Genomic DNA, 26,124 nt, shown 5'->3' with positions numbered 1-26,124 from the left:
ATTAAGGCAAAGTTGGATCCATGCACGAGACTAGAAGAAGTCACAATAGGGAGGGGAAGGGAGAATCAGTTACATAAACAGCACTGAAACAATCCAATATTTGACACTTGTGCTAACAACCAACCATCCTTAAACAGTGAGCAAGGCACTACATTATCATTGAAAAATTTCTTACTCAAAAGGGAGGAATCACTTTTCCTTTGTGGGTGGATTAGTCATACAGATGTGCCACCAAAACACCGACACCAGCAGACAAGCTTGAAGCGGTACATCCTGTGCTGCCCTTTTCAGCACGCTGAGCATGCCAGTTTGCATAGATGTGGCTCTTGGCTCTTGAAGAAGTTCAGAAACTCTGAGATACAGACTCTGATCAGTTTATCTTGATCCTAGATGACCTTTCAGAAGTTAAAAAAGAATAGAATTAGACCTTGTTATTCTGAGTATGGATTAGACGATGATCACAAATGCTCAGCTGTTAATGCCCTCATTTTTAGTATGTAACACCATTATCCGGCCTGGTGTGCCTGGAGGTCTGTGCATAACATTGCTCGCTGAAAGTCTTCACATGCTGCTCCCAAAAGGAGGAGTTGTGTTGGGTGCGTTTTTGACAAAATCTCCACTGCTAGTCACCACCACTGGATTGCAAATTCTAACAGGTGAATGGCAGCACAGCTAGAATGGGAGACCAGCAAGGGCAGGCGCTTCCTGTTCGTTTCACAGGGTAACAAATGTCCAAATCAGCATCACCACCAAACCCGCCAGCAGTGCTAATCACCTGTAACCTCAGGTTAGCTGCCTGCTTTGGGCTTCTTGAAGAATTAAAAAGAAAGAAAAACTTTTCAAACTATCATTTTGTGACAATTTTATTAAGGTATCTTAATTAACATTCGTATTGAAGTCTTAAATCAAATTTTTGTTGAGATGACAATATGGGTACATATTCAATTAAAAGATATTCAATTTTGTGCAAAAAATGAGGAATATTATGATTAAGTTGGGATTAAAAAAATAAAATCCAAACAAGATGAAGTATGTAAATTCCTCATGAAGATATCTGAATAATTTTAATTCTATTCTTCATTGACTGCTTAAGGAGAAAATATTGAAAAGCTCCCCACAGAAAAATTTAAATTCTTTTTCATTTGTTTGCTTATCTCTCATCCTGTTCCTGTCATTTCTTTAATAATATGTTCCTCTCCACCAAAGCGCAGAAGAAATGGAGAAAGATAACATCAGAATCAGTGGTCTTTGTGAAAAACAAAATAACGGAATGAAAGCAGAGCTACTTTCGAGGGGCTATAGCTGGTTCTGGGTCTAGCAACAGGTTAATTTCCTCCTGGTCCATCTTGTAATATCATAACTGAGGTTTGTTATCTACTGACTCTCCACGTGTTTCCTGGCTCTCTCCAGGACTCTCTTAAAAACAAAATTTTCTAGCACAAGCCAAGCTGTCAGRATAGTAGGAATCAGTCCAGACACTGGAACCAATGTGTGATATTAATGAAATATCAGCATTAAGCTTTCGGTATTTGTGAACAGTTTACCATTATGTAGGTGAGCTTGAGAACTGTATATATTGAATGGATTATGCTGCCTAGCTCTAGTCCAAAGAGTATGAAAGAAATTATTAATAGCATGCTAAGTAAGAATATGAAATACTTTTGAAACTGATGTGGGTTTCATCTGCAAAGAGTTTTACTGCATATCCTGAATCATTGTAGTCCAATGCTTTTGGAGATAGGTATGCAAGTTTTAAGAATGTACATTTTTCAGTAGATAGTTGTTTCTAAATCATAAATATTTTTTACTTTAATCCTGTGATGTATCCTCCAAAATCTTAAAAATTCATTAGTTAATCCTTAGTTCCTTTTTCTCTGTTTTATGAAGCATTCACAAGTGCACAAAGCAAATCTATCTGCATTTGTGTACTTGCAATATTGCTCATGGTGATATTTTGTGTTACAGGTATATTGCTAAAACCTGAGCCAAACAACAGATTTGGTAGGTTTCTTCATCTTTCAAAGGAAAGTTCACTGTATAGTTCTCAGACCTTGTACAGACTAGTTATGTATGTAATGTACATGCTCCTTTGTTTCAGAATATGAAGCCACTGATGATGGATGGATTATATATGGAGATAAGCAATACTATTTCAGCAGTGAACATGCCCAAATGGAAAAAGCCCAGGGAATCTGCAAGAAAAACTTTGCAGATCTTGTTGTCATTGAGAATGAAAGTGAAAGAAAATTTCTTTGGAAATATGTAAGCACTCAGTCTATTAATTATTGGCTGAGTTCAACACAATRAGTATAGGTACTTTTGAACCCATGAAGAATTTCACTCTGTTTTACATCTGTTCACTATTCAATAAGGTAGATTATTTCATTGCTTTTGTGTTTGTGCTTAAGATTTCTTCTCAGCAGCCAGTACAAAACAATGATTTCCGCCTTGTCTGCTCCAGCAATCCAAGGGCAGTGGAACTTTGACCAAAACCTTCCTGTTGGGTTGGCCCATGTGATCAAGATCAGCAGCCACCAATGCTGATGAGACATTTCTGAATTCTGAAGCAGAGCAGCTGATAAAAAAAAGAGAACAGTCTAACTACTTAGACTATACTCCTGAGCTATTGTCCTACTTTATTTATTTAAATAGTGATATATTAGTTTGGGACTTCTAAAGAAATTATTTTTTTCAGGTRGAGAAAAAATGCATGTGAATGTTTAAGATGTAGGGAAGGCCAGTGGAGGTCCAGGTTCTCTCTTCTAAGATCTGTAGACTTCAGCACAGTCACTATTCCTGTCCTCTCCAGAGGATTCCTCTGTCCAGAATGTTCCCAGTATCTCTGTTTGTCTGCTTACAACCTGGGTCTAAACCTATAATATTCTTGCTTGAGGCTCAAATCCTGGAAAAAAAGCATCACAGACATGGCTAAGAGCCTTCCAAGTTTTTTTGCTTGATATTAAGGAACTGTTTTTATTAACATAATCTCGTTTGTTTTAGATTTACAGGAAAGGTGAGAAGAAATATTTCATTRGCTTAGTTGTCAGCTTTGATCAGAAATTCAGGTGAGAAAAAGAAGAATATTAGAACTGATAATGGACAACAAATGATGATAATTTTATCCTGCTCTATGGGAGCATTTGTGCATGCTTTCATTTTGCAAGTTAATAACTTGTGCAAGTGACCTCTGGACAGATTTCAGGAGAAGCCTCGGATCAGAAGTACTAAGTTTTTMTATATTTGAGCAAAGTAATGTGTTTTCCTTCCAAATCTGAGARAGCAAAAGCAATAGAAGTTCATGTGTAAGACTCATCTCAGTGTCTTACAGTGATCTGAGACCTGAGTTAATCACCCAAGCAATCCTTCATAGGAAGTGAGACAATGGATAATTTTAGGATGTTATTCACCTGATCCATGTTAGACATCATTCTTAGGACAAGATTAACTCTCTTGACTGGATCTCCAATGTCTGTGGAGAGAGTCCAGGATGTTTAGATAAAATGTAGATGCAAGCATGTAATCAGACTAACCCCCTAGTTCAAGTTCTGAGAGCTGGAGGCAAGAAGCACGAGCAACATCTCACCCAACAGCTTTCTGAGATCCCTGTTAGGGAACCTGTTTTAGAAATCTGTTTGTAGAAGGCTTTCAGGAGGACACCTTTCTGGATGAAAGGGAAGTCCGTGTACCGGTGAGAACTTGGGGTTCCAGTCTTTTGCAGAGTGCAGGAAGGCTCTCCTTGAGTATGACATTGTTTATACAGCCTCTGGCAAAATGGGTCATTGATGGGGATTTAACTGGGCTAGGAGGAAGCAGATGAGAAGCAGTAGTAACATTGAGAATATATGCTCTCCAGTATATGTAGAGCTTTTGTCCTCTAGTGATTATTGATACTTTTCTTAGCTCTTTTGCTAAACAGTCCTAGTAACTCTAAACAGCTGGAGACACCTGTCTGGCAACCACTGTCCCTTTGTTTCTTTCAGCTGGCTGGATGAGACCCCTGTGAACTATGTTGTCTGGGCTCCAAATGAACCCAATTTGGCAAACAATGATGAAAACTGTGTGATAATGTCAAAAGATTTTGGTGARTAAAATAGCACCAGGAAATATTTGGTTGAGAATTTTAAGAATAGGGCATCAGAAGCTAAAGTGTTCACCACATATTTAAATTTGAGGCTACCCCATAAATAGGTTGTTAAACAATAGTGAAAGCTTTTCATAACAAGTATGTCGCAGTTTAAAACTACTTGCACCATCATTATTAGGAGGCAAACTCCCTGCAAGGGAAGGAAGACTTAATTTGGGCAAGTAGTGTGCATAGCAACTGTTTTATCTGCCTTCAAGAAGTTTCATTTGTGTTTTATGAATATTGTCTGGGGCTCAACACTGTGACAGAGATTTGAGAGTTTCAGTCAGACAGTGATTCTCTGTATTTCATTTTTTTACAGGCTTTTGGAAAGATATAAGCTGTGCTGTGAAAAATGCCTTCATCTGCGAAAGGCACAATTCTACTTACTCAGGGTTTGCTCCTACAGTACTTCCACTTTTGGGAGGATGTCCTGAAACTTGRCTTTTCTTTAATAATAAGGTGCAGTAACAAATCTCAACAGTATTTAGCAGATCTGCTATATGTAGAAAAAAACAACTTCTACATCACTGTATGAGTTCGCTCATCTTTTACCCCAATTTACTAGTGCTATTCTAATTAGCAGTGTGGCCTATTTTCGTGGTGTCAAGTCTGTGTTTAAATCTCAAAGGAGTGAACTTGAGTATTTTAAATTATTATAATTTTTGTGAATTGCAGCATGCCTTTAGCCACAGTTACTTTGTCATTTTCTATAATTTTATGTTTATTTTAGACTTATTTACTGCAGGGAAATACTGTTCTGTTATCCTGATCTGTAAGTGTAACCCCCTTTTTCTGAGTAACTCTGAGTAGAAAAAAATGAAAGGTCACACTTTTCATACGTAATCAGATATCATAACAATTCATCTTAAGTTGAGTAAAACAAACAGCAATAAATGTCAGATCAAATGTGAAAAACAAACATTTTTTTTTGCTAAGTTAAGCAGAAGTACACCTGGCCACAAAAAAAAAAAAAAGAAAAACAGAGAACAACCCCCTGATGCAATGGATAGGAAAATTTTTTATTCTTTAAAAGGGGAAAAAAAAGGGAGAAGCAGCATATGCCAGTTAAAAATAAATGTCTCCAGTCCCTCAGAACTTACACAACAATAGAGACAATTTTTACACCACTATTCAGGAAAAAAAAAAGGGGGGGGGGATTCTAATATCCTGTGCAAAAGAGCAGTTTTTCTCTATATTGTTCTAGTCATCCTGAATGCTTTCACATGCTCAGATTTTAACACTAAGTGTCTGGCATATAATTGAAAGAATTTGACCTGAGAGATATCTGCTATGGCAGCAATACCAAAAGTGCACTACATAACAGTTTCGCTTGTTCACATCAATTTTTTAATTCCTTGTACATCCCAACTAAAAATAACAAAATTCTCAGTTCATCTCTGGCAGACTTTCTATTTGTGTACCTAATTATAACAGGTTTATGACAGCATGAGCGCTTTTGTCTTTTGAATCTAGGTGACTTATTTTAACTAAAATCAAAAATAGAAATGAAAAAACAGTATTTTGTAAGGAAGCACAGCATGTCTCTTCTCTATTACATATGAAGGAAATGTTTAAGTACATCTACCTCAATCAGAGCACAGATTCTTCAGAATATAAAGTGCATACAAAAAATGTGCCCAAAATTTTGTTCCCAATCTAGAAATAGTTTCCATCCCTCAAAAATTCTTTTTTATCAATGTGACCCAAAATTTCCATCCGTACATCTTGGAAATCTGCTTAATTCATCAATAGCTTTTGGAAGCTGCCAGCTCTGACCGTGGGTGGCCCATGTGTTTGTAAGCGCTGCACACACGAGCGCTGTGATTAGCTGTATCTCTTTCTGGCTGGCTGAAAGTACTGGCATTTCAGGAGCTTCCCCATCTGCTGCTCTTTACATACAGGGACTGGAACTGAACTAACAAAATCCAGCAGCTTGAATTCTCTTGACACCTGAAATGTTGTCTAATCCTTCACTGTCCCCACAGCGTTATAAAATATTTGGATACAGCGAAGAAGAAAGACTGACCTGGTATGCTGCAAGAAGCACGTGCGTAGAATTAGGGGGAAACTTGTCCTCTATACACAATGACCAAGTGCAAGGTATGACATCTGAAACTTTTGGTGCCAGGTGAGAAGCCAGATAATTTCACCAAAAAGATCATCATTATTATTTAAAATTACAACTGTGGCTGCTGTTATCAGGTATATTCCTCTCTGTGCTTCACAGTTTAGACATAGGAACACATCAAAATTCCTCTGAAAATGATATAGCTCCACTACCTCCTTTGTGCTGGATCTCAGCATCCGGCCACCATACRTGTTGATTACAGTGCATAGACCATCCTGGGGAAATAATTGTAGAATCAGTCAAGGTAGTGACTGTAAAGACCACATTGCAAGATAAACTTATTTCCCCACCATCACCTTTCTTCTTCTATTCCTCCATTTCTGATGTTGGGAGTATCTACAGAACCATGCTGTCACTGGTCACTAATAGTTATTCAGGGAAAGGATATACAGAATGGGATTACACAAAGGTCTGTCTTGGCTGCAGTAATATTCAATATCTTTTTAAACACTCCAGCCAGTCATATAAGCATTACATTTGTGGATGACATAATGACACGACATGATGGAGGGCAGGATTAGAATATGAAATATTCTTGACAAATCGGAGAAATCTTTTGGGGGAAGAAGAGAGATGTAATTGAATAACGTTACGCACAAAGTTCTGTACCTGCCCAGGAATAATTATCTGCACAAAAACAGGATGAGAAGTAACCAAAAAAAGATCTGGAACTGGACTGCAAGCTGAACGTGATTCAGCACTGTTAGGCTGTTGCAAAAAAAGGCAAACATCATACAGTTATCTAGAAATGGGCGGATAGTCTGCGTTACACATGAAGTAGCCCTTCTGCTCTGCTACGCATTGGACTGCTGGAGCTGCAGTCAGAGCATGGGGCTGACAGCTCAGGGTCACCTGGGCCCTTGTCCACCTATTCCTGTTGCCATCCTGCTAGCAGAGCCCCCAGGTGCCCAGTCCAGCCTCACACTGCCTGCCAGGCACACATGGAGTAGACATGGGTTGTCTGGGCAGAGGGAGGAGGAGGAGGAGGCAGCAGAAAAAGAAACCTGCCATCCATAGCCCTCAGAAATCTTAGCATCTCCGTTCAACCTCCCTTGCGCGCCTTCACCTCTCCGGAGCACTACTGACTTTTGCAGCACCTTTCCTTTTCCTCTGGAACTTGTTCTTTGTTGCCACTAAAAGGAATTTTGCCTCACCTAAAGATGAAGGCAAAATAGCCTCCAGACCTAAATAGCATAACCTATGAAGGATGACCTGGAGCTGCTTCATGCAGAGAAGAAAAAACTGAAGTGATATTATGACACTTCTCAGCTCTCAGCAAAAGAGTAATGTGGRAGGAGCAGAATAATCTGTTCCCCATGGCCATGGAAGATAGGATAAACAGTGATGGACTTAACCTGCCCACAGAAATTCAGGTTAGACAGTAAACAAACATCCATCAGAAATAACCTCTGSATTGTTGATCCTATCTTGGGGAAGATAGGTCAAGACCTTTTGAGGTCCCTTCTAGGCCTAATTTCCAAGAAGTCTATGAGTAGCATTTTTACACTGAAAACTTCTCCTTTTATATTTTTAATGAAATCAAACTCCTTCAGTTAAATTAGACATTGCATTGTTTCTTTTCACTTTTACCAGTAGCCTATAATCTAAAGATACTAAAATGATATTTGCAATATTTTTGAAAGTTGATTGGTTGTTTTGTTTGGGTTTTGGTTTACTCTGAATTTGAAGAATGGCAACTCTTCTGCTACTTACTCTTTCTCTGATTTTTTTTTTTTTKGGGGGGRTAGCCTTCTTCACCCTCCTCCTAAAAGATATGTCAGATGAAACCTGGATTGGACTGAATGATATTAACAATGAGGGTACATACCTTTGGACAGATGGAAGCTTATTTGACTATTCAAAGTGGGGAAGACAATTCYCATTTAGAAATAATTACATTGAAATTAACTGGAATTTTTTTATGATACAGGTAAACAGAACAATAGCAGAAATTTCATAAGTTAACATATTCAGGCTTAGTGTAACCAGCTTGACCTCTGTCTCAGCTAGGTTCCTTTTATTTCAATGGCTTAAAGTAGAAGGCAACAGAATAATATTGCAGGAATCAACTTTTTAAAGCTGTGCCAACACATTAATAGGTTTGTTTAAAGTCTATATTTATTTTAATTTTTTTGTAGAAGTCTAGAACTGCAGGAGGGCTGTATTATAATTACTGTTGGTATTAACTGGAATTATTATCAGAATTATTAGAATTTACTGAAAATATTCATTATTCATAAATGAGTTGGGTTTTTATTTTGTTTCATTGCCTCTCCTTATGCAGCATGAATACAAATGAAAGCTCAACAATTCAATATGGATTACCATACACTATATAGTAAAAGTAGCTGTGGTGCACTGTAAGAAATTTTAATAAACTGACAAAAGTTCTTGCACTAATCTGCCAAGGTGATTTCATTTGCCTGAGATATAAAACGCAAAACATTTCTGTTCTAAAAAATGATAAACGAAATAAGAGCCAAAAAAAGTCTTTAAAAAAGATCCTTAAAAAAATCCCACCCAAAATTAGAGAAAACTATTAACTTGGCCTCCTAAGATGTCTCTCTATTATTTTGCCAAGTATTTTGCACTTTACCAGCTATAATTTTCTTTTTAATTTTTTCTTTGACTGACTGTATTGCAATGATGAAAAGATCTGAACATGAAGCAGGCTACTGGGGAAACACTGACTGCCAACATAACAAAAGCTTTATTTGCCAGGTGGACAGCAGTGAGTTCTGTTTTTCCCCTTCTTTGTTAGAGGACATTTACTGACCAATCTGAATTTGGAAGTCCTCAGTTTTAACCGGAGTTAGCAACTGGGGTTAAGGAAGTTCAGCTATTTTCCCAGCTCAATCCAGATATGAAAACAGTTCTGGGATAAGGATTATAGAAAAGTTCTTGTTTTATGGCCTCTCCCCTACCAGCATTCACAGAGGCTGAATTTACCTTAACTGTAGACATCTACCCTTGAACCAGCTGCCTGCACGCAATGAGTAGAAACTTTGAAGGCAAGATTCACCTCACCTGAGGTGAATGTCCGAAGCAGGTCAGAAGAGGCCTTCAAAGTGCCTTTTTTGTTTTTTATTGACAGCAAAAGAAGTTTAGCCAACTAGCACAGATGTAGGTATCTGAATTAGGTTATTTTGTAATCGTAAAGCATAAAGACAAATCCATCACCAACCTCCACCATAGGTATCTTAGCTGCAACCTCCACCCCCCCCAGACCTAAGCCCTTTTCCACCCACCAAAAAGCCCCCACACATCCTCCCCTGGCACGGCTGGGTAAGGTGAGTTAAGGTGGTTATTTTGTTGTACGGTTTCTGGCAATGCTTGTTATAGCAATACCAGCAATAATCAGAAGGACAAAACTGCTAGGTTTCTTCTTATATCCTCAGGGTGGGAGACACATCCAGAAAATATTTACACTGCGCAGTCCACAGGAAGAGAAAAGGGGAACTGCTGAGCAGCGAGTTATGTACTGCAGCTAGGAATATAGGAAGAAGACATATCTGGGCCAGATGTTTCAAGGCTCTGTCCCATGCAAGTGCAGAAAGCTGCATGAGGGAGTCACTGACAAAAACAGTTGCCAGGATGTTCTTGAGACTGTWTGAGCAAGAAGGCAGTTTTTGTTCTTTTTCTGTCCTAGTCTGCAGCTCTAGGTCTTTATGCTTTCTACTTGCATACACACCATTTAAGGCAGAATTATAGTTTCATTTTTTACTTTATCTTAAATGTGAAAGAGGAAGGAGCACATATATATGTGACTATATATGTAGGCACATATTTTTCTTAGAATGAAATTCATCCTGAYTCTGAGGCTGAAGTGATCTTGAAGTGACATGCAGAGAACCTGTACTGTGCTTCTGCTTGGGGGAAATTTCACCCACATTGCGGGAGGGGAACCTAGAGAGAACTGGAGAGAGGATTACTGCATGACCAGTATTCACATAATTTTCAGCTGGCGATAGTTTATATTTATAGATATAAATACCAAATTCTCTGCCTCTCCCTATTTCTTGAGCACATTATTTACATTGTAGTTAAAAACAGTTCTAAGTTATCTTTAAAATATGTCTTCTGTGTTTGAAATAAAAAATGGTTTTACTTGATGCTTTTGTTGCCACACTGTATTCATCTGTTATTCAAAAGTAATACTGCTACTTGGGCAGCTAATAGTTATCACTGTTTTCTCCTCCTCCTCTTTCCTCCTTATCTCTTTCCTATAGAGCCTGAATTATTTCATTCCACACCTGCTCCAGAGTCCGAGTTCATCCATTAATATAACAGTAGCTATTTAGTCATTCCTTCTAAAATTAATTGGGAAGAAGCAAGGAAAGCCTGCAAGGAGAAATCTTTAGAGCTCACCAGCATTTTAGATTATTGCAGTAATATATTCCTGCTGCTGCAGGCAGCACAGTATGGAGAGCCCCTATGGATTGGTCTGAACAGCAAAGTGGTAAGATAAATACATTGACGTGAGATGTGGTTAAATGCTATGATTTGATTACTGTTGGAAGGTAGAACTGTAGCATGAATAGACTTAGGAAACTAGGATGGGAAGATAGCATTCACTTCCTTTAACTTTATCTATTTTAAAAGCATTAAACTCCAACTTAGGGAATGGAAATGCACATTCAACTGTGGCTGAGTCCTTGTGTGACAGCCACCCTCTGCTCTGCTCTACCCGAGCTCTCTGCAGTTCTCATGTTCCTCGTAGTCACATTGCTCTTGGGGGTGACCTGACTCCTCCAGCACAGGGATTGCTTCTCACCACACTGTCTCATAGGTGACTGGGCACCACCAGCACTTGGGCAGCATCACTTGGCCTTCAAAAAACCTTCATGGGCTGTTACAGCATGGGAAGCATACTATTGTCCATTACTTTCACATTGCTGAGTCCTGATTTGATCAGTATTTTAACAGTACTAGCACAGATATACAAACTGAGCTTTACATATCACTGGGAAAATGTGCATTTGTATAAATCCTCTTACCTGAAACAGAAGATGGGAGTGTAGAAAAATTGTATTGAATGTCTGTTTCAATTTTAGAATGGGTACTACAGATGGATGGATAATAGGAAAATCAATTATTCTAAATSGGACTATAGTGAACCAAAACGGAAAATAGCCTGTGTCTATCTAAATCTCCATGGAGCCTGGAAAACAGCATCCTGTAATGAAAACCATTTTCCTGTCTGCAAAAAATCAGATGGTAAGCTATGATGATGCTAACACTTTAGGTTTTAAGACAGAAACCTCACTGAATTTGCTTTGACTAAAACACATATTTCTAAATATATATTACGGAATAACGAGACTGCATATGTAATGCCAAGACTCTTATTTTTGCATCAACATGAATTTATTTTCATGGAGTTGTCATTCATCATTAGAAATCCTGCAGTTTTATGGGACTCAGGAGGTAACTGCAGTAGAATTGCAATGTTGCAGACAGACAGAACATACAGACTGTGGGAGTACTACACTTTTAACTTCTTTGGAGTCTACAGTGTGAATCTTTTTGCTGACAGGGATTTTGTGGGAAGGATTATAATCAGTAAGGTCCAATGCGTATAAAATAAATTCTGTGCCCTCAAAATAGCAGTGTTCATACAGTGGTTAAAGCTTCAGTGTTATTAGATTCTAACAACTGGAGAAAGGAGGAATAGTTGTATCCAGTTATTAATGTGATCAGCAGTTTCTGGTGACTGTGGCTAATGTATTAAAGTGCTGAAAAAGAGAGTCTATTGTTTATTGGCACAAACAGAAGTTCATACTTCATAGTGTTTACACGGACTTCAATGAGGAATACTACAAATTATAGCACATACTGGCAAACCTTAGGATAGGACTGAACTTTTGCTTCCTCGCTTGTACAAGAACAACTGCTGTTGGCTGTAGCAACACAAAGATTATGGACAGTCTGAGTTTCCTTTGAATTGGTGTTGTGTAATTTTGCTTTAATTTCTTTTCCAGATCATGTTCTGAACTTGATTCGTTTGCAACTTCTACTTCTTTTAGTTAAAAATGCATGTACCAACTGGCAATGTTACTAGTTCATGCTCTAACATTGTTGCTTGAGGAAAGTGTGGGGCCACTACACAAATATTTCATGAGCTTCAGATTATTCCACATRGTGTCAGAGTTAAAGACATTCAGAAATTTTCCGTTAGAATTATTATCTTGAGGAAAATATTAAATTGAGAATTTCCATAATAAGTAACAATTTAAAGGATATGTCATTTAAAATAAAATTGTTATTTGAACCTCTTGAGGGTTTTCTTCTTCTTCTTCTTCTATCTTTTACTATACCTTTCATTTATACAAAGTTGTCGGTTATAGAAAATACACTGGAACGAAAAAAAAAGTTCAGATTCTCAGATTTTCCTGAGACAGTCCAAGTTTGATTCAACTGGTAACACTGAAGAGTGTGGCCTTATATTTTACTGCTCATCTATGACTGAGGAGCGCTGTTCCTCATTGTCACTCTTGACATATTCACTGATAATTCTAGTAATGTGTGATGAAGATTATTTTAAGTACTTTTAAGAAAGGTGTTTTTTAAACTTAAATTTTATATCTGAAGAATTACAATCCCCACTGACAATAAAATCCATAATATCTCATTTCTTGTAGATGTAGCTCCTTATGTTYTTCCACAGGAGACTGGCAAATGTCCTGAATCTGATCACATCTCTTGGATTCMTTTCCAAAGCCACTGCTATAACTTCAATGCCAATGAAATGAGCTGGGCTCAGTCTGTGACTGAATGTGTTCAATCAGGTAATTATTTTTATTATTCAAAGATAGGATTTCAATTTTGACCTAAGAATTCGCTTTTGAAAAGCTTTAAATACTAATGCTGCAAAATCTACACAGATTTAAAAAAAGAAATCAACATCTCATTTACTTTTCATCATTAATGCTGTTTGCTGTTTATTTATGTTGATACTAAGGTGATCAGTTTTCCTTGTTTTTTTCTTAATCAGCTGTGTTTTGTTCTTGTTCTGTTTTACATCTTAGTTCACAAAATTTCTACTTTTAGTGGGATTTTAGAATGGTTTGACTTGATCCCAGCCTTATGCACCTCTCCAGCCTTTTCAGTAGCTCTGTGTCAAGAACAGAAGTAAATATCACAATAATAATCAATTATTTTTCACATGGSGTATGTGATATAATAGGGGGTTGCCTGTACTGCCTGAAAGTCCTCACTCTAACAGCAGGACTCCCTGCAAGGCAAAGGGAAGGCAAATGCCTCCCTCCTTTCTCGAGGTTCTGGTCCCACAGCCAAACCCACGAGCTCCTCCTTGGACCTCATCCACCGACAGTGCTCAGCTGTGAGGTAGCTCATCAACGCTTTGCTAGGCAGCAAACAAAAAAGGAAAGCACTATACTGCTCCAAAGAAATTGGTCCTTTTGTTCCATATCTCATTAGTTCCTCTCAGCCCTCCCTCCAACACTTTCAGTTTGCCACTGTTGCCAGAAAAATTAATCCTTCCCTTTGAATCCCATGTTTGTTTGCTGCACAGTTTTACATGCCACACAATATCCTGTCAACTCCAAGAAGAAAAAATAATCATCAGTAAATTCTAATTATGAAAAATATTATGCAATCACTTGAAAATAATGTGCTGTTTGCTTGTTTTGATAGTTTTGAAATCATCATCTTCACTGTGCTGCAGTGAAAATCATGTGTCTTTCATTTGGGACATCACTTACAAGCTATGCTGTTCCCCTGACGTTGAGCATTTCTTTCTGGTCTCTAAATCCTTGCTTACTCTCTACCAGCAGAAAGAGGTTTTATTCTTAATCTTATCCTGTATCAAAGTCTTTAACTACCACTGATTTCTATGGCAGGAGATACTTCCATCATCTTTGGTTTGTTTTCTAATGTGTTATAGGTGGTACTTTGGCTTCCGTAGAAGATCTGGCTGAATCAAACTTTTTAGCATCATGCAGACTTATTCACAAGCAAGACAAGTGGTTTTTGGATAGGAATATACAGAAATGTTAATGGTAATTATTTTAATTTCTATACATAATCATAAATAGCCTTCATTAAATTGATTGAAATATGATTAAGATATGTTTTTATTTTGGGGGAAAAGATTCAGGTACAGTAGCAATTATATAGAAAATTTTCTGAAGTAGTTAAAAACAAAAAATAGATACAAAGCATTTGATTTAAAAAATCTTGGAGGTTTAGGGTTTTATCCAATAAGTGTGAAAGGCTGTGGAAAATAAATTCTGCTTAGCTTCAGTTATGGGTCCTGGATATTACATGGGTCAACTGAAAAGGCTGCAACCTTCTGCCAGCATGGAGACAGGCTCAATGCAAATTTCTTATATTCTATATCTAGCTTAGTAACAAAGGTATGGAGAGGTGATAGGAATCGCTCTCAAGAGGCACAACACAGAACAGACCCATCCTTAAGAAAGTGGGACATCATGTGTAATTTTAGCTGTCCGTACTGGGGCAGTCATGGGGGCTCCTTTCTAAACTAGAACTTTCTAAACTAGAACTTGGAATTGCTGTTATCTATAATTTTGCACAGTTGCTTCTTGGCTGCAGTATAAGGAAGAATTCACAGAGGTCCATAGTCCAGGACAGGTACCATTCCTCCTCCCCTCTTTGTGGAGCCCTCACTGAGGACATCAGCAATTCCTGGCCTGTGGGAGAGCATTTTTCTATCGGGTCTGCTCTGTCACCTTGTGGGGACCCTTTCCTGTGTGCTCCGGCCTTCTCATGGCCCAGCAGCTCCCGCACAGGGCTGTGGGGATCCAGCTGGAGCCCATGGGATCACACCAGGCACTGTCATTCCTCTCTGCAAGGAGAAAACGAGGCTGTCTAGAAAAGGTTCTTTTGGAAAACATGCAAACAGAAGAAAACAAGCCTAGCCTTAGTCCACTAGCAGTCATAAAGGTTGTTTTTAGACTTCTTTTGATTCATTGATACATCAATATTTTTATTTTAGAAGCAAAAAGAAATAAGTTTTAATTTTAGCTAAGTGTGTGCTTAAGCTTTACAGTAAAAGCTGCTTGATTTTCAATGAGTGTTGCCAAAATAAGAATTTAGGAATTAAAAAAAATAGCCTAGCTTTATCTATTTTTCATTTTGAAGCACTAGTCCCCTAGACAAAAATATGGGAATATATAGATAAAAACTTAGTTATGAGTGTCAAAGCTATGACCATAATCTGTAAAAATAATATTATTTTTAATAAAAGATTCAAAGGAAATAAAATGTATTAGAAAATAACCACAGCYGGGTTTTTTTGAAGAAAGTAATATTGTTTTATTAGACTGAGTATAATAATAAAATTAGAGAAAAACTAATATTAGTGAACATTTTTGCTGAATTAAGTAATAGTCCTACTGCTAACATTTGCCACACCAGGGAAGCTGCTCTGGCAAGACAACACTGTGTTAGACTTTGTCAGCTGGTGTGAAGGACAACCTTCAGACGATCAGCTTAATTACTGCGTAGAACTGTCTGCATCCTCTGGGTACTGGAGTATCATTCCTTGCTCTTCCCAAAGGGGATTTATTTGTAAGAAACCAAAGAGTAAGTGACTTGTTTGATATTTGCTTTTGACATTTACGGTTCTATTTTAGTAGTAGCAACACAATATGGTCATTTCAAAAAGAGCCACATTTTATGTCACATAAAATGCYGTATTTACAAACTTTTCCTTATCACCTGTTTATAGGATTCAGACAAAAATAATATGCATATTTAGAATTATCCTTCTGGTCTGCCATAAGACCTGTTGTGTACTATCTGTACTGTTTGTGTTTTATTGCTTCCTAACTTCAGATATTCTTGCATTCTGTAATCTTTATTCAAATAATAACAAAGACTATCAGTATTTTCTGGAAAAATTTTAAATTCTCTTTTGATTTTGCTCCCCCCCCAACATACACACACTTTTTTCTGCTAACATTCCTGTTCCCTTTTTATGGAACAAGGGCTGYCTCAATAATTTGCTTTTCTTCCTCTTGCTGTGCTATGATACATGCTGTTCCAGTGAGGGATGGATGAAGCAATTCCGTTTAAGTAATAACAGAACGGAAGCATGATCTAGAGCTTGTATAGTGACCTTTGAAAAACAGTAGAAGTGTTTTGGTTAACATTTATTTTTTTTAATATTGTGTTTCTGTGCAACTGAGCACCATCTGCTTTGGTCAGGAAGTAGAAATATCAGAATATCATGAGCCAAGTAGCCATGTGGTATTTTTGAGTTGAACTGTAATTCTGCAGAAAAGTATGATTTCCTGTCCTATTTCGCAACTCAAAGGTTCTGAATGTTTTGAGGTTCTCTTATGCTCTGTCCTTTCTCCTACCAGACCAAGCTGCTGGTGGGGAAAGCAGATGTTCACATATGTATTGGCATCAGAGCATTTTCTGAAAAACAAAATTCTCCTTTTAGGGCAATTCCTAATTTTATTTGGGTGGTTTTATTTGGCTAGAGCGATATACCTTACAGAAAGCTATTTTTTTGTTACCAGACGTTTCAGAAAGCACAAATTCAGCATCAACATATACTTTAGTCATCTGAGTTTGCAACTTCCCCCAGTGTGCAATGCCAAAGTGTGGAGTATATTTCCTGACGCCCAGCTCTCCAACAGAAAGGTTTTTCAGAGCGAGCAAGCAGTATGTTGCACTGAGTTCTGCATCCTTCCAAGGGACAATTTAAGAGGCGCATTAAGAGGCGTGCTCATGAGCACGCCAGTGTTTCGTGCGTTGCAGTACTTCTGGCAGAGCAGCAGGCTCTTCATGGCTTCCTGCCACGCTGAAATGTGCACTCTGCCTCTCCATGTGGTTCCCACGGACCATACCRAAAATCTGTTCTTGCATTAGCGATGATCCAACTTGCACCCAGCTGCTGCCCAGTGCGCCGTGAAAAATCTTGCAGACGGCGCCCTCTTTACACAGCCAGCAAAACTGCATACAAAAGCTTGAGCTTAGATGCGAATGAATTACAATACATTAAAAATCTGCTGGATCTCAGAGGAACTGTGTGTAGTTGTCGGAGGACGCCGGAGTGGGAGGCGGGCCCGGAGTAACGATGGAGTCTCAATATGAGTATGGTCGTTCTCCCTTTATTAGAGTTTACACAAAGTATATATATGGATAAGCAATGAGCATGCGCTAACAATAGTTACATGATTGGCTACATTTTCTGTCCACGCGCATAAAGTGGATACATGATTGGTGCAAGGTTGCTGTCCACGCTCCGTCAACATTTATGGAACCTAGTTCCGTTTAGAYTTGTTTACCAGTTTTGTGAATACCTTCTTTTGTAGTGCTCAAGGCCGCTGCAAGGCCGCTTTCAGGCTCGCTTGCCTTGGCCTAGATTCCTTCCTCTACCCTGAAGACGGGATTGCTCATCCCAATCAAAGCATGCCCTCTCTCGCTTAACCATTCCCCTAACCATTCCTCCATCATTTCCCCCTCTTGTTTTTGAGCAATCCAGGCRTGGTTCACTACCTTTAGCAGAGCGTTCTTAAAGCAGCTTAACACTACACATAAGCACAAACTGACAACTACAAGGATTAGTAAAATGCGTAAGCCTTCAGTAAGCAACCCTGTCAGCCATTGCGGTAAATTTCCAAACAGGTTAGTTAGCCATTCGTCGAATAGCCCATGGTTCTGACGGATCTTGCTTGTATGTTCCTTCAACCACTGCAATTGTTTGTGAATGGATTCACCATGATTGGACAAATTCATGCAACACATACCGTCAAAATCCTCACAACCATGGCCTTGAGCTAATAACAAAAAATCAATTGCAGCTCTATTTTGCAGAATAGYATGTCGCAGGCTATTTTGGTCCTCTAATAGGTTAAGGCGTTGCCTGCTGCTGCCCCAGGCACGAAGAGGGATAAAAATACTCTTTCGGTAGCACTGCATAGGGTAACCTTATCATCACACTTTGGTGAGAGCCTTATGGCTGCCCGCCTTCTGCGGATGGCAGCCCCGCACCCTGTTAGCTTGCTCCACCAATTTTTATTGGGCGCTAGTAGTGTCAATTTGCCAAGATAACACGGACCACCTATTACGTTTCTCGGAACTCCTTGCCAGGCCCTGTCTCCACATATCAAGAAGACATCTGGCGGCAGGGCCTCTGAGGTACCATTATTCCAGATTCCCTTTTCCCCTGACGCAGCCCTGAAGGCAGAAGTCTTGTTTTCGGAGTCTCTGGTATCATTGACGCCGCAGAAACCGTCTTCCGACGAGTGGTTGTAAATCTCTGTCTGGAGAGAGGTCCGTCCATTTCCCCCGTCCCGAGGAATCGCTAAAAGGCATACCGCTCATTACAGGCTTCCCGAAATAAAGGCACGTTTGAGTCCAATTTCCCGAAGCATTCCCAATTTTCATTGACCCTAACAGGTTTAATTCCTGTGGGTCCCATGGCAGTGTTTTTTGCAAGCCTGTAATGAGTGCGATACTGCAGTTAGCGGTCGACGGACTGTTGCTGCAGCTGCCCGTGCTGTACTCCTGAAAACTGGTTACAGTATAGCTGGGGACCCCTATTAGGCAGGTTCTAAAAGGTTGAGTAGCGGAAGCTAGGGACAAACAGAAGGCCTGTTGCCCTGTTTTGTTCGCCCAGGCAACCCACATATTTTGTCTGGGTTCAATCTTGTGAATAGTCATTACCACCGGGAACAGTATTCCCAGAGTCAGGATCTCCATCTTCTTGTCCACTAGATGGGTCATGGTGAGTTAAGACAGGCTTGACGTTCTTGCTGGGTACCCACACTGGACCACGATCTTCCACTATGGCTTCTTTAATAATATCACCCCAGCAAGACTCCCTTGGAAGTCCAGCGGAGGGGTTCATGAAGCAGGGAGGGACCTCCCTCTCCTTTTTCTCTTGCGCCTGCAGCTCCACTTTTTTCAGGCGTTCCGATAGCTCCTGTAGCACTCTTACGGTTTCCCCTGGTGACGGCGGTGCCCTCCTCTCGTCCGGTGCTCTATTTCCCGAAGGCTCGCAGGGCGAAAGCAGCGGGGGGTTCTCTGATGGAGTCTGATGTGAGCTGGTGGTTTCATTGCAGGGGGGGATAGGCGGCCGCTGAGGTGGCACAGGCAGCGGTAACGGTGGGTACAGGGGATTGTCGCTAGGCAGCGGCGGGGGGGGAGCACTAGGAGGGGGTCGGCCCTCCTTTCCGCCCGAGTCTATGAGGTCAGCGAGGGGCGTGGCCACCGCCCCCTCCCGAACCTCCTCCGGGTGCACGTCCGCGTTTGCCTCAGAGCTCGGACCGACCGGCTCTGGGGCAGCTTCCGCTTTCTGGGATACAGCGGGCAAAGGTGCCGGCGGCGTTTCCCCCTCAGAGTCCTCCCGCACCCTTTGCAGTACCTCCGCGACAGACCGGCATACCGGCACCGTTGGCCCTTTAATGGGGAGTGGTCCGCCGAAAAACCGCGACATCAAGCCTGACTTACTCGGGGGAGGGGGTCCGGTAACGGAGGCTCCGGGGCTCAGCATTTTCGCAGCCGCGGACGCCACCTCCCTCCATCATGTAGTAGAGTAACTGGAACTGGAAAATATCCTCAGCATTTGGTCATCTTGCCCCAACACCTAGGTGGTCTCTGCGCAGGAAATGCAGGCTGGCATGGGGAGCCAATAAGGGGGGCAAGATTTATTAGCAAGAGTAGCAAAGACAGTCCTTCTATCACAATCAGAAACTTCTTGTGTTTGGAGATTACTTGCTTTTCAATAAAGGAGAAGGAAGAAGTCTTTAATATGCAAACCACCACAGTTTCATTGCAATGAATATCAGGTTAAGGTCAATTGCATCTTTTCATCTTGCTAATTTAGTAAATGTGTTTCCAGAAGTGATGAGGTAACCTTGATATGCAGCATCATATGTTTTGCTGACCATGTAACTGTAGGGATGAAAATGTGACCTTTTAAAATTGTAACTAGACATTTTTCATTATCTCTGACAGCTATTTTTAAAGCAATTTCAGTTACTCCAGCAAATGTGGAAGGTAGGCACTTCTCTTCCTTCCTGTATTTTAAAAGAGACAAGAAAATAAATATTGGGGTTTTTATTAATTGATATTTATAATTTAATTGATTTTTATATATTTATTTATATTCACTTAATTTATTTAGTTGCCATTGAGTTCAGTCCCAGCATGATTTAGCRGTATCTATGAGATAATTATGGCATCTCAGGATGGCAGCCCATAACTAAATGCATTGGTAAACTCATCATTGCTCATCTTTGCTCTTTCTTTCACACACTAAGGTCTGTGATGGGACTGACAGAGAGATTCTAAGATAGATTTTTAAGAGAACTCTCACTCTGAAAAAGTATATGAGAATATCTACATTTTAATGATATCTTCTTTGCCCATAGTCCTACCCTTGCCCCAGTGGAACCATGGAAGAAGGCAGGAGGATGCTGAGGTTATACTCTGTTGTCTTCATAAATGGTTCCAGAGTCATACCAATGTAAATGGGGGGGAAATTAGACAATTTTCAGTAGTCTTCATATTTATTTATGGCTGTAGTAGACTCACTTTTAACTGCTTTGTATTTATTTACAGATGCCAAAAAGGACAAACCACATGGTCACAGCATGATTTGGATGCTACTTACTCTGGTCCTGCTTATTTTAGTAGGAATGGCCTTCATGGTTTATTTCTTATTCAAGAGCAAAAAACAAAGCAAAACTCAGAGAGAGGTGAGGCAGTGCAGCACACTGCTAGAATACAGCAATGCTCTAAGTGCAATGGGCGATGAAAGTGATTCTACCAAAGACAAAGAAAAAAATGAACACAGTGTTGTCTAATGTGGTAACACAGCTAACCTATATATTTATGCTTGAAAAAAACCTAACTAGAACAAACGAAATCTTAGTAAAAGCTACATGCACATAACACATATCGTACACACTAAAAGTAAATATTCTTCATTTGATAGGAGCTGAGTAATATTGCTCTGTGCTGATAAAGAAATATTCAAAGGACTAAGACTCAGAGTACTGTACTGGGCTAATTAACCAAGCAAGGCAAATAGAAGAACTAGTGAGAGTTTAAACTTAAAATATACAGATTAATGCTCTAGTGTACCCACTTTTTAGACATTTGTGCTACCATCACATATGGAAACAAGTACAGATATATAGTGAACACTCTGCAAAGCACTCAGCCCAAAAACTGCACTTTCAGAATATATCTCACCACAACATGAAGAGTCTAAACTGTTACTTCAGTCAAATGGTGTTTAGAGTATCTAGTGATTTACACAAATTGTTTTTCCTCATTATTGTCCCTGTGTTACAATCTTTCTTGCTCAAACTTTGAATATATAATATGCAAAATATACATCATTTTAAAGATAATATTACGTGTCAGTTGAAAAAGCTTCCTTGCCATAATATCATAGCTATAAGTAAAATGTAAATACTTGTACTTCATTCATGGCTTCAACTTGAATTTTGCAACATAAGTAAATCTCTGGAAATCACTCAGTCGTATTCTATGACTTTGACTATTTTGTATCAATTATATGAAAACATATCAATAAAATCTATATATTATACAATACTTCAGTACTGATGAATTAGCATGCAGAAATGTTATACAGTCTGGTGATCACATGAGTCATTTACCTTAAAAGAGAGGCTAACAGGAGGAAACATGAAGATGGCATATGTCTAAAAAGAAACATAAGTAAGCTATAAAATAAAGCGGGTGCCAAATAAAGCTGGAAGAATCCACTCCTGTTCTTACTTCACTTGGTTGTTCATTTCTGGATGCCTCCGCCCCATCCTCCAGCTCTCTSATAACTGGACCAACAACAGCATCCTGTATCAATGCTGCAACGGAGACGGCATGCGCCAGTGAGGCAGTGGGGTGAACCAAAGCATCTAGTTATGTGCTGCTTTACAGGTTTACTGGATTGATTCGGCTTTCTATATGTTCAGTGTTGTCTATGCCAGACTGAAAAGAGAAAAAATCTCAAGGACCCATGGGAAAAACAGACCCTAAAAAGTGCATAAGAACTGCATAGGAGAGGAGAGGGGAAGAAGAGATTCACATACTGTTGGATTGCTGGCTTGTAGATATTACATTCAAAAAAAAAATTGCATAGGATAAGGAAGGAAGGGTCTTCTGTTCTTGAGCAGTTTTTGCTCACAGTCCCCTTGATCCTATGCCTTTTATTTTTTCTTCATGTGTGTTACAACTCATATCTGTGTTTGTCTTCTTGTAAATGCTGACACTGAACTGGGTCCAGTGCTGTTTGATGGCTAAAGACAGAGCCAAGGCAAATGAAAGGTGCAAACAGATGATGAAGAAAATGTATCTTACATATAACAAACAATATAATTATTTATAATTTTCATAGTTTATATAATTATTTTCAGCAGATGATGAAGGACAAATAGAGAGACTTCCATTGCCTATTGGATTCTGGAATCAAGCCTAATTTTGTTTAGCTCAGGGTGGGGACTGGAGCAGGGATGTAAGAATATTTTTAATTGGTAACATAGCTCTGAAAACCCAATACTCTATAAATAGCTTTCTTGTCTCAGATCAAATGATGTTTCACCCTTGCAGAATATCTTGTGAGATATGGTTTCATAATGAAGGTATGAAAAATCAGCAAAAATTCTCAAGGCAAATTCTGCTGAATTGTTTCCCCCTTTTCCTTCAAAACAAATAAGGATTTTTGAAACATTATAGCTGAAGCTGATTTCCACTAATAAAGGGCTGCAGATCATTTGTAACGTGTGAACATATTCCTCTTTGCTTTTCCTATATGTGGTGCAAAAGAAGATTTCTTTAAATATGAGAATTTATTCATTTATTACTTCATGGATTAAATAGTTTTGAAGGGCAGTTTTTCAATATGCTTTGTTGTTGAAATCATCTGTAACAGAAAGATCTATTTTTAACCACTGGATGACTATTTTGTATTGGTTCTCCTGAGATAAAATTACATGAAATTTTGGCACACTAGTTTTAACAGTTGATAAACTAGAAGTCAGGTGCATATATAGTGCCCAGCTTGTCAAGTTTCCATGTAAGATTAAATTGTCCTTGCTTTGTTAATTTTTCACCTTGCTATAGCTGATTCTACTTGGTGCACCTTTTGTAGCAGTGAGACTCTGTCCTCTGGTCAAGAAACTTACATTTTTTTTTCCTCTGAGTTTCCCAAATATGTACATATGAGATTTAATGCATACCTATCATATTCTGAACACTCCCTGCTACTTTGACTTTGGGGGCCATAAACTGAACCATCAATGAAACGTAAAAATCTTTCAGCAGAATGATGTTGAACTGTTCATACTTTTTCACTTGCATTAGAATGGAAGGAAACTTTGCTTTCAGACACAAAGTTTGAATTTTGTAATTATTTATAGATTTCAAAATACCACATGTGACAGGATATTTCCTTATTTAGAGCCCAGCATTTTCTCTTTCTACTAAAACGCTCCAGAACTGAGGAAGACCTAGCACCCACTGGTTCCAAAAGGATTTTTATTGCAGCAATTAATTTTGGTTCACCTGTTTGTGAAAAAGAAGAAAGGAATGAAACACTTGAAATGACTTTTTCTGCATTCTTAGTTTTCCTCTCTTTCGTTAATACCACTTTTCGGACACTGGGTGAGTCTTCATTCTTTATCCCCTGCAAAAGTGGATGTGAAAGCTGGCATTTTTGTTCTCTTGCTTGTTCTCAGGTGCTTTAAGATTTTTCTGCTGGTTGACCATTCTACATTTCATCTTCACCCTAACTGGAGTAATTTATAGAAGCTTAAAAAAGATGCAGATACAGAGATACTGGCTCATTTTTAAAGAGAGGGGAAGAATCAGGATAGGGCAAACCAGGGAATCAGAAATCAGGACAGAGTGATGTATGGCAATAAAGATTTCTTTTTGGATACTATTTAATGACTAGTTATGCCTATTCTATGAAAGAGATGCTCTTTGCAGCATGTTCCATAGTCCTTGTCCGTATGACGTGACTGTGGATATGAAAAAATGAAAAAGGGTAAGGTATGTGTATCTCCTACCCTTAGGATGAGGTTGCGAAGATGAGATAGAGCTTGTGGATTGGTGTGAGATGTCACACTGTGGCTGAGCAGATGCCAGTGAAAGTTTTTTAAAAATCACAGAATCAAGACTGGCCCAAGAATAATCACTAGAGCCTTTAGTGTGCAGACATGAGGCACAGTTAAGGCTCTGAAGTTGACCACAAACTCTACAGACGGATCATGGCTGGCCCTCCCTTGTAATGTTAGGATGGTGATAAAGGACATTTTTTCTGTATTCTTCAATTCATTATTTTTGTGGAGGAGTCAGGTACAAATCATAGCTTCTGAAGGCAAATACTGTTTCCTATGAGCTGTACCAGTACAAGCCATTGGAAAGTACCTTCAGAGCTGGATCTGCGCTCTGCTCTGCAAGCTGCAACCCAAACAAAGGCATGTGCAAGCCACAGAGCGAACCTCACAGTTCCCTCACAGTTACTGTTATTAGACCCAATAATATTCTGAAGGGCAATAGTTGAAATTAGGGGCAATACACTAAGCTCTTAATTAGCAAGCAGTAAGAACTAAAAGATCCAACAAGATATAAAACTTACTGTTTAAATGGACGAGGAGAGAAGAAACTGCGTTATTTCCAAACTTAGGTTTGAAGAACTGAAACTTGCATAGATTTACTAAGCTGGTCAAAGTTGCACAGAATCTTTTTGGGAGAGCCAGATGTTAAATCCAGATATCCAAAATCCTGGGTCCCATGTCCAGAGAATTGGTCACAAGAACTATTTTTCCTGCCACAGTTTCATTAATCAGAATTTCTCAGATTCTTTCTATTATATTCTTTATTCAACACAAAATGTGTCCTAACATCCTACCCTTATCTTAGGAATTTATTTTAATGTTTGAAACTGTGTCCTTTGTGGGCTCACGGTCCCTTATGCAGTTATTCTCTGAGAAAGGATAGGGGGTGGTGCTACACTGTGTATTCACAGGTGGGAAACTGAGGCACGCAGAAACGAAGTGCAAAGACTTACCCTTCAGTCTCATAGTCCTATTATATTCAACTTTAGTCCGAATCTCACTCCCTCATGAGCCAAAGTGAGTGGGAGCTATACATTATTTGACATTTTGGAAAGCAGGCATTTCTGCTCATAGACCAATACCCAGCACTGAATGAACAGCTTTACACACCAGCAGGAGTAAAACTGCATTAATGTGCAACCCTTCTCAGCAGGTCTGACTTGTCTTCTTTGGTGTGCTATATTAAGCTGCCTGTAATATTTCAGATGTGTTAGCTAGCTTGTTTAGCGTTAGCATACTTATTTTTTCTTAGCAAGACACAGGCATATAGAGACTTACCAATAATACATTTACCTCCAAATATTCCCTGGTGTTGGTTCTTGTGAAAATTTGTTTGGGATTTGATTGTGTGAATTATACTGACTTCTTATGATAAATGTACTAATGAGAGGATACTGGAACAGGGCATGATAGCAAGCTATTGTTTAATAGTTTTTCATCCTAAAAAATAAAGAATAACAGAACATGCCAAGTACTGAAGGAGCAAGGGTCCTCTGAGGGAGAAGGCTCAGTCATTAGTTGTTTTAAGTGTACATGCAATCCAGTGGAGGCATATAGAAGACAAGCTAAAGCTAGAGTGTACAAAATGATGTTAAATTTTGAATCTTCAACACAGTCTTTTGAAAACTTTCTTAGAAGAAATGTATATTTCAGGAGAGATTTGGAAAAAGAAAATCCATAATATTTATGAAAATCCTTTACACTGATTACAGTTTTGAAACTATGGCATAGTATATTTTATGTGCTATTATTCCTCTGAATTGTATTTACACGAGGCA

At 39.0% G+C, this 26,124-nt stretch overlaps 2 protein-coding genes across 2 annotated transcripts in view; both read left to right on the top strand.

Annotated features, from left to right (window-relative positions):
• Positions 1–21,294, top strand: part of LOC112969090 (macrophage mannose receptor 1-like) — a 39,380-nt gene extending 18,086 nt beyond the window's left edge. The window contains 16 exon segments of the mRNA XM_026071965.1: positions 1,966–2,001; positions 2,099–2,293; positions 3,014–3,065; positions 3,981–4,081; positions 4,446–4,585; positions 6,112–6,226; positions 8,003–8,168; positions 8,882–8,985; positions 10,484–10,713; positions 11,309–11,471; positions 12,896–13,042; positions 14,161–14,206; positions 14,208–14,275; positions 15,657–15,824; positions 20,226–20,255; positions 20,820–21,294. Coding sequence (XP_025927750.1) covers positions 1,966–2,001; positions 2,099–2,293; positions 3,014–3,065; positions 3,981–4,081; positions 4,446–4,585; positions 6,112–6,226; positions 8,003–8,168; positions 8,882–8,985; positions 10,484–10,713; positions 11,309–11,471; positions 12,896–13,042; positions 14,161–14,206; positions 14,208–14,275; positions 15,657–15,824; positions 20,226–20,255; positions 20,820–21,064 — 2,006 coding nt within the window. The 3' untranslated portion in view covers positions 21,065–21,294.
• Positions 21,295–23,827: 2,533 nt separating this feature from the next.
• LOC112969080 (macrophage mannose receptor 1-like) overlaps positions 23,828–26,124 on the top strand; it is a 42,016-nt gene continuing 39,719 nt past the window's right edge. The window contains 1 exon segment of the mRNA XM_026071942.1: positions 23,828–23,888. Coding sequence (XP_025927727.1) covers positions 23,828–23,888 — 61 coding nt within the window.

Source organism: Apteryx rowi, unplaced genomic scaffold (assembly GCF_003343035.1).
Source record: "Apteryx rowi isolate R43461 unplaced genomic scaffold, aptRow1 scaffold_333, whole genome shotgun sequence".
NCBI lineage: Eukaryota > Metazoa > Chordata > Aves > Apterygiformes > Apterygidae > Apteryx > Apteryx rowi.
Note: the sequence above shows the minus strand (reverse complement) of the source record. Positions and strands in the feature narration are given on the sequence as shown.